This window comes from Taudactylus pleione, unplaced genomic scaffold (genome assembly GCF_031769625.1).
Source record: "Taudactylus pleione unplaced genomic scaffold, aTauple2 ptg000179l, whole genome shotgun sequence".
In the NCBI taxonomy this organism is placed as follows: Eukaryota; Metazoa; Chordata; class Amphibia; order Anura; family Myobatrachidae; genus Taudactylus; species Taudactylus pleione.
The window spans coordinates 2,530,930-2,546,730 of record NW_028284581.1 but is presented as its reverse complement, the minus strand read 5'-3'; the positions used below and the strand labels follow the sequence as shown (position 1 = coordinate 2,546,730).

The following is a 15,801-nucleotide window of genomic DNA, read 5'->3' as shown; positions in this document are numbered from 1 at the left end:
TTTCACCGTACAGGAGATATGTATAGTATACAGACAAGTGTAAGTGCTTAACCAAGGAACATTTGTCACGGGAGGTACACCAGATCTTAACATAAAAGATGCAAGGTATCAGACAGGACCAGGGGAAGGGAAGACACAAAAAGGCATGCAAACATAACATCCTCTTTCTATTCAAAAAAAAGAGTAAAACATATAACCACATCACTTTGACAAAGGGAACCCATAGACAACCTTTGTCCAACAAATTTTCCAACGCGAACTGAAGGGACGTCCCCAAACCATGGGAAAATACCTCAGGACGCAAAAAGCATAACATACCCCTCTCCGGTTTTTGGGATTCCAATAAAACTAAATGAAATAGTAACACAACGTAATCGCTCATTTTTAGGTGTTCATACAGAACAATATATCTTGGTTTCCAGTCAATATGGCAGGAAAGACTCTACCACTCACATTACAGTCTAATATCAGCAAAAGCAAAACATCAAGCTCTCACTTTGAAAGTATCAAGCAGTAGACATATACAATGTTCATTTAGTCGTAGCATTAGCCCTATACTTTTCCGTCAATAAAATAAAGAAAAAAGATATAAGGAACTTTTAAGCTTTGTATTAGATAAGCCCATAAAGTTTTGATCTTAAGTCAGTCCTGGTCTAACATAGTTGAATCAGAGACATGATCTGTTGTCTCAGCCTCCTCCTCCTCCTGTAGGTAATCTCTTGCCTCATCAACTGTACGAAAGTCCTTGAAGCCGTCATCACTGAATATTCGTAGTCGGCTGGAAAAAGAAGTGCAAAATGTTTGTTATTCTTAAATAGAGCGGAGCATATTGGCGTAAACTCTCTCCGGGCCTTAGAAACATCTGCCGAAAAGTCCTGGAACAAGAGAAGACGGTGGGACTCCCAACTCACCGAATCTTTTTTCCTAAAAGCCTTCCATAGTTCCTCCTTTTGAGCATAATTGAGACAGCTGAATATGACGGCTCTGGGTCGTATGTTTATGTTTCCCCTTGTGGGACCCAAGCGGTGCGCTCGTTCCACAATCAGCGGACCTGAATCTGAAGTGAATTGTAGTAACAAAGGCAATGTAGTTGAGACGAAGTCTACCAACACCTCAGATTTAATGGATTCCGGTAGCCCCACAAGGCGTAAATTGTTCCGTCTTCAACGGTTTTCTAGGTCATCGATTCTATTTTGGAGTTGAATTTTAAGTTTAGAGTCCCGATCGACTTGCTGCCGCAATTGGGCAATATCCTGGAAAGCTTCGCCTAAACGTTGTTCATTCATTTTAACCTGTGCGTTTGTCTGGGTTAGTTGCTTCTTTAAATCTTTAATACTTGCTGCAAATTTATCTGTCTGCTGTTGTAACAATGGTGTCAATGTTTCCTTTATTGCTTTTACAACGTCTTTATACGATATAGGATTTGAAGTTTGTGGGCCAGAACCCTCTACCGAAAAATCGTTTTGCCCTGCGGCATCTGTTGGTAAACCATCTGTTTTGCGACGGTCCCCTCGCGTTTGTGGAGGCTTAGGCGTGACAAACTTCTCCATTGCCAACCGTATAAGAGATGAGGGCAAATATAAGCACAGACTTTTGTAGATGGAAGAGAGATTTTGTAAGTGGGGGCAGATACATTAAATCACTTCATTATATGTCTCAGCTCTAGAGACATATTATTTTATACACTGTTGGATCCCATCAACCGACATGAGAGGGGTGGCGGGGGGGAGAGCATCATTTTATAGGTTCATCGTAGGTCAAATAATCAGTTTCATATTGCAGAGGTATTTTTCAGCGACCACTGATATGAGACAGAGGTGTGGAGCTGTTCTTCACCCTGCGAGGGTGGAGGGTCCGCCGCAATGGTGGGTCTATAGCGCAGGCCTTCCCAGGATATTATTCTTTAGTCACTGCAATATGGTTAGCAGGGCATCCATAAACAGAGAGAAATGGAGGGAAGGTCGCATGTGCAGTGGGTAAGTGAGTTCTCCAAACCAGCTATAACTCGCATGCAGGTGATGCTGCAATTCAGCCCTCTGTGTGGGTACTGCTTCAGGTTAAATTGCCCAACTCTCCAAGTCAGAGGTAGTTTATAGACCCCGGGCCAGCCGTTAGGTCGCCCACCTTGATCACTGAAAGGGAAGGTGCAGCGGGTAGTGCTAATGGGAGCTGGATGTAAAAGCAAGATGGCGGCCGCGGGAGGGGCAGCAGCGTCTGGGCGCCCAGCAGAGAGAGGGGATAATCTGTGTGTTTCACACATACAGTACAACTCACCGCTGCACCCGGGGGATATCTTCTTCCAGAAGCCGTGCTGTAGTCACATGTGGGGCCCTCCCTGCAACGTCCGGCGACCATCCGCGGTGCTTCCGGTCCCAGACTCCAGTCCCCGGCTCCGGCAGCATCACTAGGCCGCAGCGCAGAAAGGTACCCGGCAGGCTTCAAAGTTCCTCAGCCCAGTCTGCTCCGGTGCGCTGTTGTATGGAGGTAAGTCTCCGGTGAGGGAGGGAGTTTGAATAGCCCGAAATCAGGCAAAATTATTTTGTTCCCAGGAAGATCCCAAACATGTGTCCTCTCCCCTTCTCGTCAGGCCACACCCCTCTTGCATTAATGTTTAAATGAAAAAAAAATTAATCTTGCTATGTATTAGAAACCTTGATCAATCACATTTTAATGCTTTCTCACACTAACAAACCAAAGTTATTAGGGTTTGATATGATTTATTTGACATCTTTCAATAAAACCAATTTTAGACTAAACATTATTATTATTATCCTTTATTTATATGGCGCCACAAAGGTTCTGCAGCGCCTTACACAGTACATAAATGAGCACACAAGAAAAACAGTTATTAGCCGTACAATACAATGCAGGACAAGGACATTGGCCCTCATTTAGAGCCGGACGCTCTGAGCAGAGCGCACGCTCTGAATGAGGGCCGTCCTCCATAATTATGGAGCGTCCTCCTGGACGCTCGTATAGCTGTGGGTCACCACCCACAGCCTATACGAGCGTGCAGGGTGATGGTCGCGATGGTCTTGACCATCGCGACCATCGCCACTGCGAGCCGGAGCCTGCGGTTGAGTTTCTCAACCGCAAGGCCCGGAGTGATTTTGGCTCTATCAGAGCCAAAATCACTCCCACTGACATCACTAGTGATGTCAGTGGGCCGGCTTCTGACGGTACGCGTTCCCTTTGGAACGCCCCCGTCTGGGAGGCACGCCCCCGGCACGCCCACCAAAGGGGGCGTGCTGTCAATCAACATCGACAGCACGCCCCCTTTGATCAGACACAACGAGCGAAGGAAAGTCCTTCGCTCGTCGCGTCTCGCGCATGCGCACAACGGAGCTCCCTCCATCGTGCGCATGCGCAGTGCACACCATCGACCCACTTGCGAGCGGACAGCCGCTCGCGAGTGGGTCTGAATCAGGCCCATTGTTCATAGACATAGCTGCATAACACAAGTAGCAGTACATAAGCAACCAAGTGTTAGGTGCTGTTGTGGGGAGTTAGGAGTAAATTATACCATACATAGGGGGAGGAGAAGCACATGAGGGATGAGGGCCCTGCTCGTGAGAGCTTACATTCTAAAGGGGAGGGGTAGATAGACAGGGGTGGCACAGATGGGGTAGATAGTGAGGAAGGAGCATGGAGCAGTGGGTTAGGATATGAGCTGCGGAATGTGTGTGTATAAGATGACCTGATGTAATGTCAAAATTAAGTCCTTCATTCATCTATATGTCAAAAAATAGATTCTGATAATGTTATTATGAGAGATGTACAAAATAAAGTTGTAGCACTTTAATTATTGTGTTACATTTTAGCATCTACATACATCCAGATAAAAATGCATATATTATGGGACTGTCCTGCCATCCTAATACAGTAGTGACTACTTTAATCCCAGCTGCTGGGTGCTATGCCATGCTCCTGTGAGTGGGTGCTATGCCATGCTCCTGTGAGTGGGTGCTATGCCATGCTCCTGCTAGACCCACCCACAAATGGGTGCAGCCATGCCCAACATGCTGTGGTCCCACAGGTTGTTGCTGTACCCGGGTCCAGAATTTGTCTTGGCAGCCATGGAGGTGACAGGCAGAACCAGGAGAGAATGGGGCTTAGTGGTGGGGTAACAAGGCCATGGAGGGAGGGAGGTGGCTGAGAGTGGAGGAACAGGAACGACAGGGTAAAGAAGCAGTGGGCTGGAAGCAGACTGATGAGAGAAAAAAGGGGGAACAGCAAGTGGAGAAGACAAGAGGGGGAGGATAGGGATGGACAAAGTAGAGGATTATGTGGGCACTGAATGAGGGAGTTGTTTGAAGTAAGAATGTTCATGCTGTAGACGAGGTAATAAGTGAAATGAAAACTGGAGTTAAATGTTCAGAAATACAGGTAAAAGAACAGTGCTGCTAATGTATGAGCACAGCTTCAATAGTGATATATAAAGAGAGGTGTGCGAGTAGTGGGTGCAGGAATAATTAAAACATGCAAAGGTACTTTTCAGAGAAACACACAAACACAAAAAAAGGATTTAAGCATTAGAACTGGAAATGTCACTGACATTAAACATTTTAAATAAACACTAGAGGCCTTTTCAGTTCCCAGTCTGTTTCGAAGCTTTGAATGAACTAAACATAAAGAAGAAAAATATGAGATATGGCAAGAACTTACCCTTGTTATCTCTATTTCTACGAAGTCCATAGGGTTCCACAGGATACCTTGGGGTATAGGTGTGACGTCAGTCGCTGGGCACCATAGAGTTAAGCTTTTCAGCCTCCCGGGATGCACTAGGGTCCCCCTCCTATACCCCGCCCCCGAGCCAAGGCACCTCAGTTAGTTATCAAGCCATAGGCCGGAGGAGGAGAAGGAAGAGAGAGAAAAAAGATCTGGACACATACAAGAATCACATTCTCACCAGAGGGAGACGGAAAACCGGTGACCAGAGCAAAGCCCATCTGCAGCACAGGTGCGACAGGGCGGGAGTTCTGTGGAACCCTATGGACTTCGTAGAAATAGAGATAACAAGGGTAAGTTCTTACCATATCTCATATTTTCTACTTCAGGGTCCATAGGGTATCCACGGGATACCTTGGGGATGTCCCAAAGCAGTATCCTTTAAGGGTGGGGACGCTCCTGTGCAGAAAGGAGAATCCGCCGCCCGAAGGAAGCATCCTGAGAGGCGAAGGTGTCAAACCTGTAATACCTCACGAAGGTATGGACAGACGACCACGTAGCAGCCTTGCTGATCTGAACTGCCGAGGCACCACGTCGAGCTGCCCACGAAGGACCCACAGACCTAGTGGAATGAGCCTTCAGAGAAGGAGGGACCGGTAGGCCTTCATGAAGATAAGCTTCAGAAATAGCCATACGGATCCAGGCTGCCAAAGTTTGCTTTGAAGCAGGCCAACCCTTTTTACGGAAGCCATAGAGGACAAACAAAGCGTCCGACTTCCTAAACGAAGAAGTGCGGTCAACATAAGTCCTTAAGGCCCGCACAACATCCAAAGAGGCCTCACCCATGGAAAGACCCGGTGAGTTAAAGGCCGGAACAACTATTTCCTCGTTAACATGAAACTGGGAAACAACTTTGGGAAGAAACTCGGGCCGAGTGTGGAGCACTGCCCTGTTCCCATGAAAAACCAAGAAAGGGGGTCTACAAGAAAGAGCCCCTAACTCAGAAACACGTCTGGCCGAAGCAATGGCCAGAAGGAAAACAGTCTTAGTTGTTAGCCATTTAAGATCCACTGAGCCCAGTGGTTCAAACGGCGGTCCTTGGAGAGCCCTCAGGACCACAGCCAAATCCCAAGGCGCCACAGGTGGAACAAAGGGCGGCTGAATGCGGAGAACACCTTGCATAAAGGTGCGCACATCCGGGATTTTAGCAATCCTATGGTGAAACCAGACAGATAGGGCCGAAACCTGTACCTTCAAAGAAGCAAGGCGAAGCCCATGATCTAGTCCCGCTTGCAGGAAGGCGAGAATCCGAGACAGACGAAACTCCCGCGGTGCATAACCTCTCGGTCGACACCACTGGAAGAACATATGCCACACGTGATGGTATATCCTCGCGGAAGACGGTTTCCGAGCTCGTAACATGGTACGCACCACAGAGCTGGAAAACCCCCGAGACCTCAGCATGGCCGTCTCAACAGCCACGCCGTCAAAGACAGCCGAGTCAGGTCCGGGTGAAGGCAAGGACCCTGAGACAGAAGGTCCGGTCGTAGCGGCAACCGCAGAGGACTGTCCACGGACAGACCCTGAAGGTCTGAGAACCAGTGCCGTCTGGGCCACGCGGGAGCTATCAACAGGAGCGTCCCTCCTTCCTGTTTGAATTTCCGGATTACCCGTGGAAGAAGGGAGACCGGAGGGAACAGGTATGCGAACCGGAACGTCCCTGGACGGACAGAGCATCCACCAGAGACGCCCCTTCGTCTCTTGTGCGAGACCCGTACACCGGCAACTTGTTGTTGTGCCGGGACGCCACGGAGTTCCAAAATATTTATTGGAAGCTCCGCTTCTGTCGGCGTCCACCTGCCCTGGAACAAGTGTGGACCCGAAACTGCTCCCCAGCCCCGAAGACTGGCGTCCGTTGTCAACAGGACCCAATTTGGAACCCAGAACGGACGTCCCTTGTTGAGGTGGGTCGTCTGTAACCACCACGCAAGGGACAGGCGAACCTCCGGGGTGAGCACAATCGTCTGGGACTTCAGAGACTGAGGCAGCCCGTTCCACTTGGACAGGATCAGGTGCTGCAGAGGTCTGGAGTGAAACTGGGCGTATTCCACCATGTCGAACACTGACACCATGGAGCCCAGTAACCTCATCGCCGAGTGTAAGGACACCCGGCGGCTGTGCAGACAACTGCGCACCCTTGACTGTAAAGCAGAGATCTTGTCCTCCGTCACGAAGATCCTTTGCTGTCCCGAGTCCAATAAGGCTCCAAGATGCAGAATCCTCCGAGACGGGATTAGAGTGGACTTCTGCCAGTTGATTAGCCAGCCGTGCCGTTGCAGCAGGGCAATGGTCAGGTCCAAGTGGCGTAACAGGAGCTCTGGAGATCCCGCCACCAATAACAGGTCGTCCAAATACGGCAACATGCGGACTCCCTGCAGCCGCAGAGAACCCGCCATGACCGCCATCACCTTGGTGAAAACACGTGGTGCTGTCGCCAGGCCAAAAGGTAACACCCGAAACTGGAAGTGGTCGCTGCGGATTGCAAACCTGAGGAACTGTTGATGGCGCAAAAGAATAGGGACATGCAGGTAAGCGTCCTGTATGTCCAAAGACACCATGTAGTCCCCAGGTTCCAGCGCCAGAATGATGGACCGTAGGGTCTCCATCCGAAACTTCGGGACCCGCAAAGACTTGTTGAGTGCTTTGAGGTTGAGAATCGGACGATATGACCCATTGGGTTTCTGTACCAAAAATAGATTTGAATAGAAACCCTGGCCCCTCTAGGAGAATGGAACAGGCACTATAACTCCAGCCTGGAGCATAGTGTGCAATACCTTCCGCAGCTCCGTAGCCTTGTTCCGGTCTGATGGTAGACCCGTGGTGAAGAATCAAGCCGGGGGTCTGTGCCGGAAGGAGAGGGCGTATCCGTGGGAAACCACCTCCAGAACCCAAGTGTCTGTCGTAGTGGTCGACCAACACTGGGCGAACTGTAGCAGGCGGCCTCCCACCCTGGGATCCCCCAAAGGGAGGCCCGGACCGTCAGGCCACAGGCTTGTCATCTGGCTTGGGGGCCGGACGTCTGGTACTCCATGCCTGCTTCCGGGGCTTGGCCGATTTCTTAGGACCAGCCTGTCGAGGAAACGACTGTGGTTTGGGCCTGCCCTGGGCCCTAGATGACCGAAAAGGACGATGGTCCAGAACCAGAAGGAGCAGCGGCCGACGGGAGACAAACCGATTTGGCTGCCGCCAGCGTGGCCACAATCTTATCCAGATCCGGACCGAAGAGAACTTCTCCGGTAAACGGCAACGCCTCCAGACCCTTTTTGGAATCTGCGTCCGCCTTCCAGGATCGCAGCCACAAGGTGCGACGAGCAGCTACCGCTGCTGAAGAAATCCTAGACACCAGAGTACTAATGTCTAGGGCTGCCTCGTTGATGTAGGTGGCTGAATCACGGAGATTGGCAATCAACTCCGCCTGTTCGGCCGGACAGTCGGAATCAAAAGAAGCCTCTAATGAATCCGCCCAGCGCTCCATCGCTCTGGCAACCCAGCAAATGGCCATAGCCGGCCGTGCTGCCCCCCCCCGCAACGGAATAAGCGGACTTCAGGCAGATTTCCACCTTGCGGTCCGTAGCATCCTTAAGGGAGGACATGGATGGCATCGGCAATGTGGCACTACGGACAAGACGGGTCACGTGAGAATCCACCTGTGGAGGGGATTCCCACTTAGCAAAATAATTATCCACGAATGGATAAGCCACCGCCAGGCGTCTCTGCGGCTGGTATCTTTTGCCAGGCTGTTTCCACGCCTCCTCTAAATGGTCCACCAATTGACCCGAAAGAGGAAAGACTGTGGCATCGCCCTTCACATCCTTGAAAAAGGCATACTTAGATTTAGCCGCTGGGGGAACTTCGTCCTCAATCACCAAGGCTGTGCGGACCGCCCGAATAAGTCCAGGAATATATACTTTGGACTTAGCATCAGCGTCCTTAGTATGGAGAGGTTCCTGATCGTAAGGATCCAGAATCTCCCCATCATCAGACGTCCCCTCGTCATCCTCATAAGGAGCCGACAGAGACGCCACCGGCCGTTTATGCGGCCGCATCACAGACTCCCCTTGCAACACATCTGACAAGTGCTGTACAGAACTCGTCAGGGAGTTAACCCACGCTGGCTCCTGAGAAACCGGGAGCGGGGAAATAGGGAGACTGTGGGGTACCACCAATTGTCGTGGGAAACCCTGCATGGGTGACGACACCACTGACTGCTGGGATAAACCCATCGGTGTAAACGCGGGCTGCGGAGCTAACTGGCCCACTAAGGCTGTAAGCGCCTGAGCGAAACAAGCCCAGGGCGGCTCCTGTACCGGTGCTGTAAGAGGCCGCGCCATGGACAAACACTGCCGGCAAAGGCCCTCCGCGCTACCCCCCCCCTCCGCTAACGGTACTTTACACGTAGTACACTGTAGCCGGAGGGGGAAATCACTTTCGGACATGATGGCACCACGTATGTGACCTCTCTCACCAATTATAACTTAAATAGGCGAGAGACCACCCTGCAGCACCGCACCGCAAGGGCTTAGCAGAAAGAACAGGGACAGTAATAAAGCTGACAGTTTAGAGAAAAGTTACAGGCAGCAGCGCTAGCACAGTCACATACAATGCAAAGAAAATCAATTCCTGCACTAACAGCACTGATCACTCAACTACGCAGACACAGGGCCTGGTAGGACACAGCGCTGCATACACAGACCTGACCACAGCGGAGGAGAGGTATGCGGGGGGACCCAGACCACTATGCTTCCGTCCAGCGCTTCCAGCAGCATTCACCATGCGTTCTGGAGAAGATTCCCGCCGAGGAGCAGAGAGGAGGCTGGCCTGGGGGAGGAGCGCTGCCACAGGACCAGTCGGCAGCATGCAGAGAGGGCTGTGTGCAGCGGGGGAGGCGCCGACTGTGAGACAGGGAAGGCGCGCTCCCCTGGCATGCATTTAACCCCTGGGACGCCGCAGCGCTACCGCTCTGCTGCGGTCCGCTGTCCCAGGGGGTAGTGGAAAGCGCAGGTTGGTCGCCTGGCTCCACGCTGCAGCCAGTCCCCAGGGAGCCCCCTGCCTGGGGACTTAGGACCATGTGACCAGCGGGGACCCACCGCGGGACCCCGCTGCTTACCTTTGTCCCCCTTGGATCCGGCCATGGTCCGGAACATCTGGGGTCACCGCTAGCTGTGACCCCAGATGCTCACCAGCATCCCCGGATCGGTACCGGCGTTCTGGTACCGGCGGGGGTGTAGGGAAGACAGCATGGACGTCAGGACTGACTGTCCATGCTGTACATCCAGATGTGCAGCCACAGCTGCACTGAAGAAAGCTTCAGGAGCTCTTCTAGCCCCCACTCCGACAGGTGCACCCGACGCCGGCCGGGCACCAAACTAAACTGAGGTGCCTTGGCTCGGGGGCGGGGTATAGGAGGGGGACCCTAGTGCATCCTGGGAGGCTGAAAAGCTTAACTCTATGGTGCCCAGCGACTGACGTCACACCTATACCCCAAAGTATCCTGTGGATACCCTATGGACCCTGAAGTAGAAAAATTCTTTCTACACTAGATGAAGATGCTTGAGCAGTGAGAAGTTGTTAAATAATGGGAAATACATTGGGGTTAACTTTTTTCAATTGCGCTTTTTTTGCTTGTCCACCTTTCATAAGATGATACTTTTTACACCACAGAGACTAAAGCTGGTCACACATCTAAAGTTTATCTGTCCAACCAGCCAACTGGTTGATTGGTTGGAATTAAAATCTTGGTAAGGTATTGGAGTAACTGACAATCAGCAATTTGCTCCCAAACGACAGAAAATGGGACAAAAACTGTTGTTTGAACAAATTGTTTAGATCAAACATTTAACAAACTTGTCTGATGACCATTTTCATCAGTTTTCTGGCATTTAGGAGCAAATTGCTGATCATCATTTACTCCCATATGTTACCAGACTTTCATTCCAACCAACCAACTAGATGGCTGGTTAGACAGATAATCTTTAGAGTCTTTCTTTCTAGCACTCATCTCAATAGGACTGAAGGTAAACATGGAGATTAAACCATGAGGTGTTTCTCTGTATATTGCCTGTTTTATGTGTTGGTGTGTACTCTTTAAGATTGAGAATGTTAGCTGTGGTTTTTTTTCCTGACCTATGGGATTGATGAGGGAGAAGTCTTAGCTTGATGCAAGGCAGATTTAGCACCTCTCTCATCTTGTTCATCCAGCTAACTCATCTAAAGACCACAAGCAACAAGAATGTGGAATAATACCAGTCACAGCTTTGTGCCTGTAGTCACAGCATAATAAAAAATTCAGAGGTTTTTTTTTCTTTTTTTAAACTATTTGGTTTAAACCAGCCAACCCTGTTTGAGGCATCTGGAAAAACGCTTGTCTGGAGAAGGAAAGGTGAGTGCTTCCATCAGTCCTGTGTCATGCCAATAGTAAAGCATCCTGAGACCATTCAGGACACAGCCATGAATAAAGAATGGTACCAAAACATCCTCCAAGGAGCAACTTCTCCCAACCATCCAAGAACAGTTTGGTGACGAACAATGCCTTTTTCAGCATGATGGAGAACCTTGCCATAAGGCAAAAGTGATAACTAAGTGGCTCAGGGAACAAAAATCGAAATTTTGGGTCCATGGCCAGGAAACTTCCCAGACATTGAGAACTTGTGGTCAGCAGGTGGACAAACAAAAACCCACAAATTCTGACAAACTCCAAGCATTGATTAGGCAAGAATGGGCGGTCATCAGTCATTATGTTCCCCAGAATTTGATTGTCAGCATGCCAGGGCGAATTGCAGAGGTCTTGAAAAAGGGTCAACACTGCAAATATTGACTCTTTGGATAAACTTAATGTAATTGTCAATAAAATCCTTTGTTACTTATGAAATGGTTGTAATTTGACTTCAGTATACCATAGTAACATCTGGCAAAATGGTCTAAAAACACTGAAGCAGCAAACTTTGTGAAAACCAATACTTGTGTCATTCTCAAAACGTTTGGCCACAACTGTAGTCACAGAACCTGTGGTGCACCAAACTGGGCTATATGGCACAATGTGTGAATAGGTGAGGACACATCTGTATATTATGCAGTGGCGTAACTAGGGCAGGGCGAGCGGGGTGCGTGCCCTGGGCGCCACCCGCCCTAGTTAGCCAGTGTAGCGCCGACCGCAATGAGTGCGGTCAGCGCTACACATTTACACAGGACCGGCACTAGGCTTCCAGCGCCGGTCCTGTGCTGCACACCTGAGCCCGTTCCCTCCCCCTGAGCGCTTGCCCAATAGCGCTAGGAGGCGGGCTCAGGCTGTGCATAACACCCGCATCGCCGCCAGCGCTGGCGGCGATGTGTGTGGTAAACAGCAGCCAATGAGAGTCAGATAGACTCTCATTGACTGCTGTAGCACCCACTGCAAGAGCCGGGCTTCCGTCCAGCTCCTGCAGTGGGTAATGGGACAGATGTCATGACGTCTGCCCCATAAGGCTGAGCGCGCCAGCCCAGGAGGACTGGCGGGCGGCAGCGGCGTCGCGGACCGGAGCAACAGCAGCGTGGATTCAGGTAAGTATATTTTTATATATATATATTTTTTTTAACCTATCTGCACTACTGGGGGCACAACGGGGGAGGGGGGTGGCTACTACTGGGGGGACCTCTACTGGGGGTGGGGGCACAACGGGGGAGGTGGGTGGCTACTACTGGGGGGACCTCTACTGGGGGTGGGGGCACAACGGGGGAGGGGTGGCTACTACTGGGGGCACCATTATTAGGAGGACCTCTACTGGGGGGGCTACTACTGGGGGCACTTAATCGGGAGGGGGAACCTCTACTGGGGACTACTACTTGGGGGGGGGGAAACTACCACTGGGGGCGTTATAAAAGGGGCCTACTACTAGAGGCACTGCACTCGGGGGACCACTACTGGGGGCAATAATAGGAAGGGCCACTACAGGGGGCACTGGATAGGGGGGATCACTACTGGGTGCCTGCATAAGGGGGCCACTACTGGGAAAACTGCATGGGGGGGGACTACTGCTGGGGGCACTATATAAAGGGCACTGCATAGGGGGGGGACTAGTACTGGGGGCACCATATAAAGGGCACTGCATAAGGGGATACCGCTACTGGGCGCACTGCATTGTGGGGACTGCTACTGGGGGCACTGCATAAGGGGGAACACTACATGGAGCACTGCATTTGGGGGGGCCACTACTGGGGGTACTGAGTAAGGGGAACTAATTGGGGGCTGTATAAGGGGGACCACTACTGGGGATACTGTATAAGGGGCGCTACTATGGACCTGCATAAGAGGGACCACAACTGCATACTGGGGATACTATATAAGGGGTACTACTGGAGTTAAGGTGCATATGGATAGGAATGTTCAGTGTGAAAATAAAGGGGTGTGTCATGTTGACACGCCCCATCTTTAAGTGACCACGCCCATTTTTTTGCCGCACATCGGGGGTGGGCTCCCTTTTCACATTTGCCCTGGGCTCCAAATACCCTAGTTACACCACTGATGTTATGCATAGATTATTGTTGTGTTGGGAGGATCTGGTACTTGGTACTGTGCCCACATACACAAAAACCACATTCCGTCTTGTGAAAAGGAGTAGTTATAAGAGATTTAATAAAAAAGGCACATTTACAGGGAGCCTCCCCCCTGTTTATTCTCAGCAGAGCGGCTTGGTTTTTTCAGTTCCCTGGAGGTCACAGAGATTGGGCACCAACCTTTACTTAAAATGGGATGACTTTTGCACCTTCCAGGAACTTGTTATTCAGGAAAGTACATTAAACATGAAATGAAAACATTCACATTTACAACAGTGACACATGCAATAAAAGACAGTCTGATAAAAAGTCCTGATTAATTTAATCATAAATGAGTTTATAAATGGCAGTATAATTTCCACTATACGCATTGCCACAGACTTGGAATGCCGCAAAAGTAGGCACATTATGCTTTTACAAAGACCAGAATGCGAGCATTCATCTATAAATGTTTATTGCACAAAATGATATGCACTTATCAATAAAGTCTAATAGAATATCTGATTTGTTGTTACCACTTACATCACACTTACAATTTGTTTAGCAATGAAGTAAAATCACTTCTTTTTTACAAAAAAAAAAGAAAAAAGTGAACAAATAGTAATAACATTAAACACACGTAAACACAGTAGGCTTTTACACCAAGACACAACATGTGCAGGAGCAAGTGAATACATGTTACTGGAAAGGAAACCAATTGGATTTCAGTCAATGTATGATCCACATGTTCAGATAATGCAAATAGCCGTGCTATGTAGTTTATATATGTATAAAAATATATCACCATGAACAACTGCATGCTATATATGATGAAAATAAGAGACCATAACAATTTTAGGACTAACTGTAACGGTCATCATTCCAGCATAAATGCTGAGAATTAACATTTACATATAATTGAGTTTAGCAGTGGTTAGTTAAATAAATCTTAATTAAAAGTAACTATGAACAATAGATGATAGTTAATTGGCATTAAATTATATGGAGGAATGAAACATCAAACACAAAGAATGCATTGTACCTATGGAGCTGCTTCATGATGCTATGTTAAAAAGCAATATCTGGAGACTATTTAAAAAAGAGAACTTACATGTGTTTCCACATCCCCACCAATGATCTTGCTGTTTGTCAGATACTGTTCCAAGGCTCCAGCCAGCAGGACATCAAAAGCTTCCACGAATGGAGCAGCAGCTAAAGAGCACACAAGAGCTAGATAAAATACACATATACAAAAGGGGTATCCTGATAAAAGATCGACAGTGTCTAGACAGACACTCAATAGATCGACAGTGTCGCCAGGCAATAGGACGACAGGGACAAAAGGTCGACTGGTACAAAAGGTCGACTGACAAGAGGTCGACAGGGACAAATTGTGACTGACAAAAGGTTGACAGGGACAAATGGTCGACACACAAATGGTTGACACAGGTTTTTTTCAACATTTTTAAGGTTAGAGGTTAGGAATAGAGGAATAGGCACTTGCAAGAGAGTTAGAGTTAGGCTGCTGTAGGGGACGGTTAGGGCTAGGCACTTGGGGGAAGGTTAGGGTTAGACTAGGGTTAGGTTTAAGCCGGGTATCCACTTGACGATTAAAATGAGCGATTGAATGATAACGATATCGTTCAATCGCTCATTAATCGTGCATGAAAATGTCGGAAACGACCAGCAATGCGCTCTCCTGCTGGTCGTTTCCGACATCAATCATCGCCTGAACATGCTGGTCAATCTGCTGATAACGACAGATTGACCATGTTCAGGGATGAGGGAGGGTGCCTACACTGAACAACATACCGTTCAGTGTAGGCACTGCAGGGGAAGAGGAACGACTGTACGATTACAATGTTGTAATCGTACTGTCGTTCCACTATCTGCTAGTGGATAAGCACCTTTAGGCACTTGGGGGAGGGTTATGGTTAGGCAAGAGGTGGAGGGTTAGGGCTACGATTAGGCTTAAATTACAAAACAAACTGTGTCGACCATATGTGTGGCAACCATTTGTCCCTGTCGACGATATGTTTGTCGCCCATTTGTACCTATCGACCTTTTGTCCCTGTTGACCTACTGTCTTGTCTACCATCTGTGGTCGATCTATTGAGTGTCTATCTAGACACTGTTGATCTTCTATAGCAAACCCATACAAAAGGGCTCAAGTTTGCAATGGAACTGCAATTATTTTATATGCATTCACTAAAACTGCTGTCTCCTTTTGCATGTAGCAACCAAATGCTGGCCAACTTTTTTAGCACTACTATTTAGTCAAACTAAACTCCCACCCCCCCACCTCACCAAAGTACAATTGGTTTTACTCTAAATCAGCATTTGTCTATACTACAATGTATCCAAGTGATGAAATGGTTTGTCAACAGTTTCCGCACTGTGTATTTACCAGTAAATTGAATCTAATTTCTACAACTAAACAACAAGACACTAAATGTAAAGGGGCCTATCCATTACCCGACTATGTGAACAATCCGACCAAAACAAGGAGGTTTTGGTCGCATTGTTCACAAAGTCGGGTAATGGGTAGCCGGCAAGGACCAGTGA

At 49.0% G+C, this 15,801-nt stretch overlaps 1 protein-coding gene across 3 annotated transcripts in view; it reads right to left on the bottom strand.

Moving 5' to 3' along the window:
* Positions 1–15,801, bottom strand: part of CAP2 (cyclase associated actin cytoskeleton regulatory protein 2) — a 180,558-nt gene that overhangs the window by 134,113 nt on the left and 30,644 nt on the right. For all 3 annotated transcript variants that reach the window (XM_088475831.1, XM_088475833.1, XM_088475832.1), the window contains exon 3: positions 14,348–14,448. In XM_088475831.1, the coding sequence (XP_088331957.1) occupies positions 14,348–14,448 (101 nt within the window). The remainder of the gene's footprint in view (positions 1–14,347; positions 14,449–15,801) is intronic.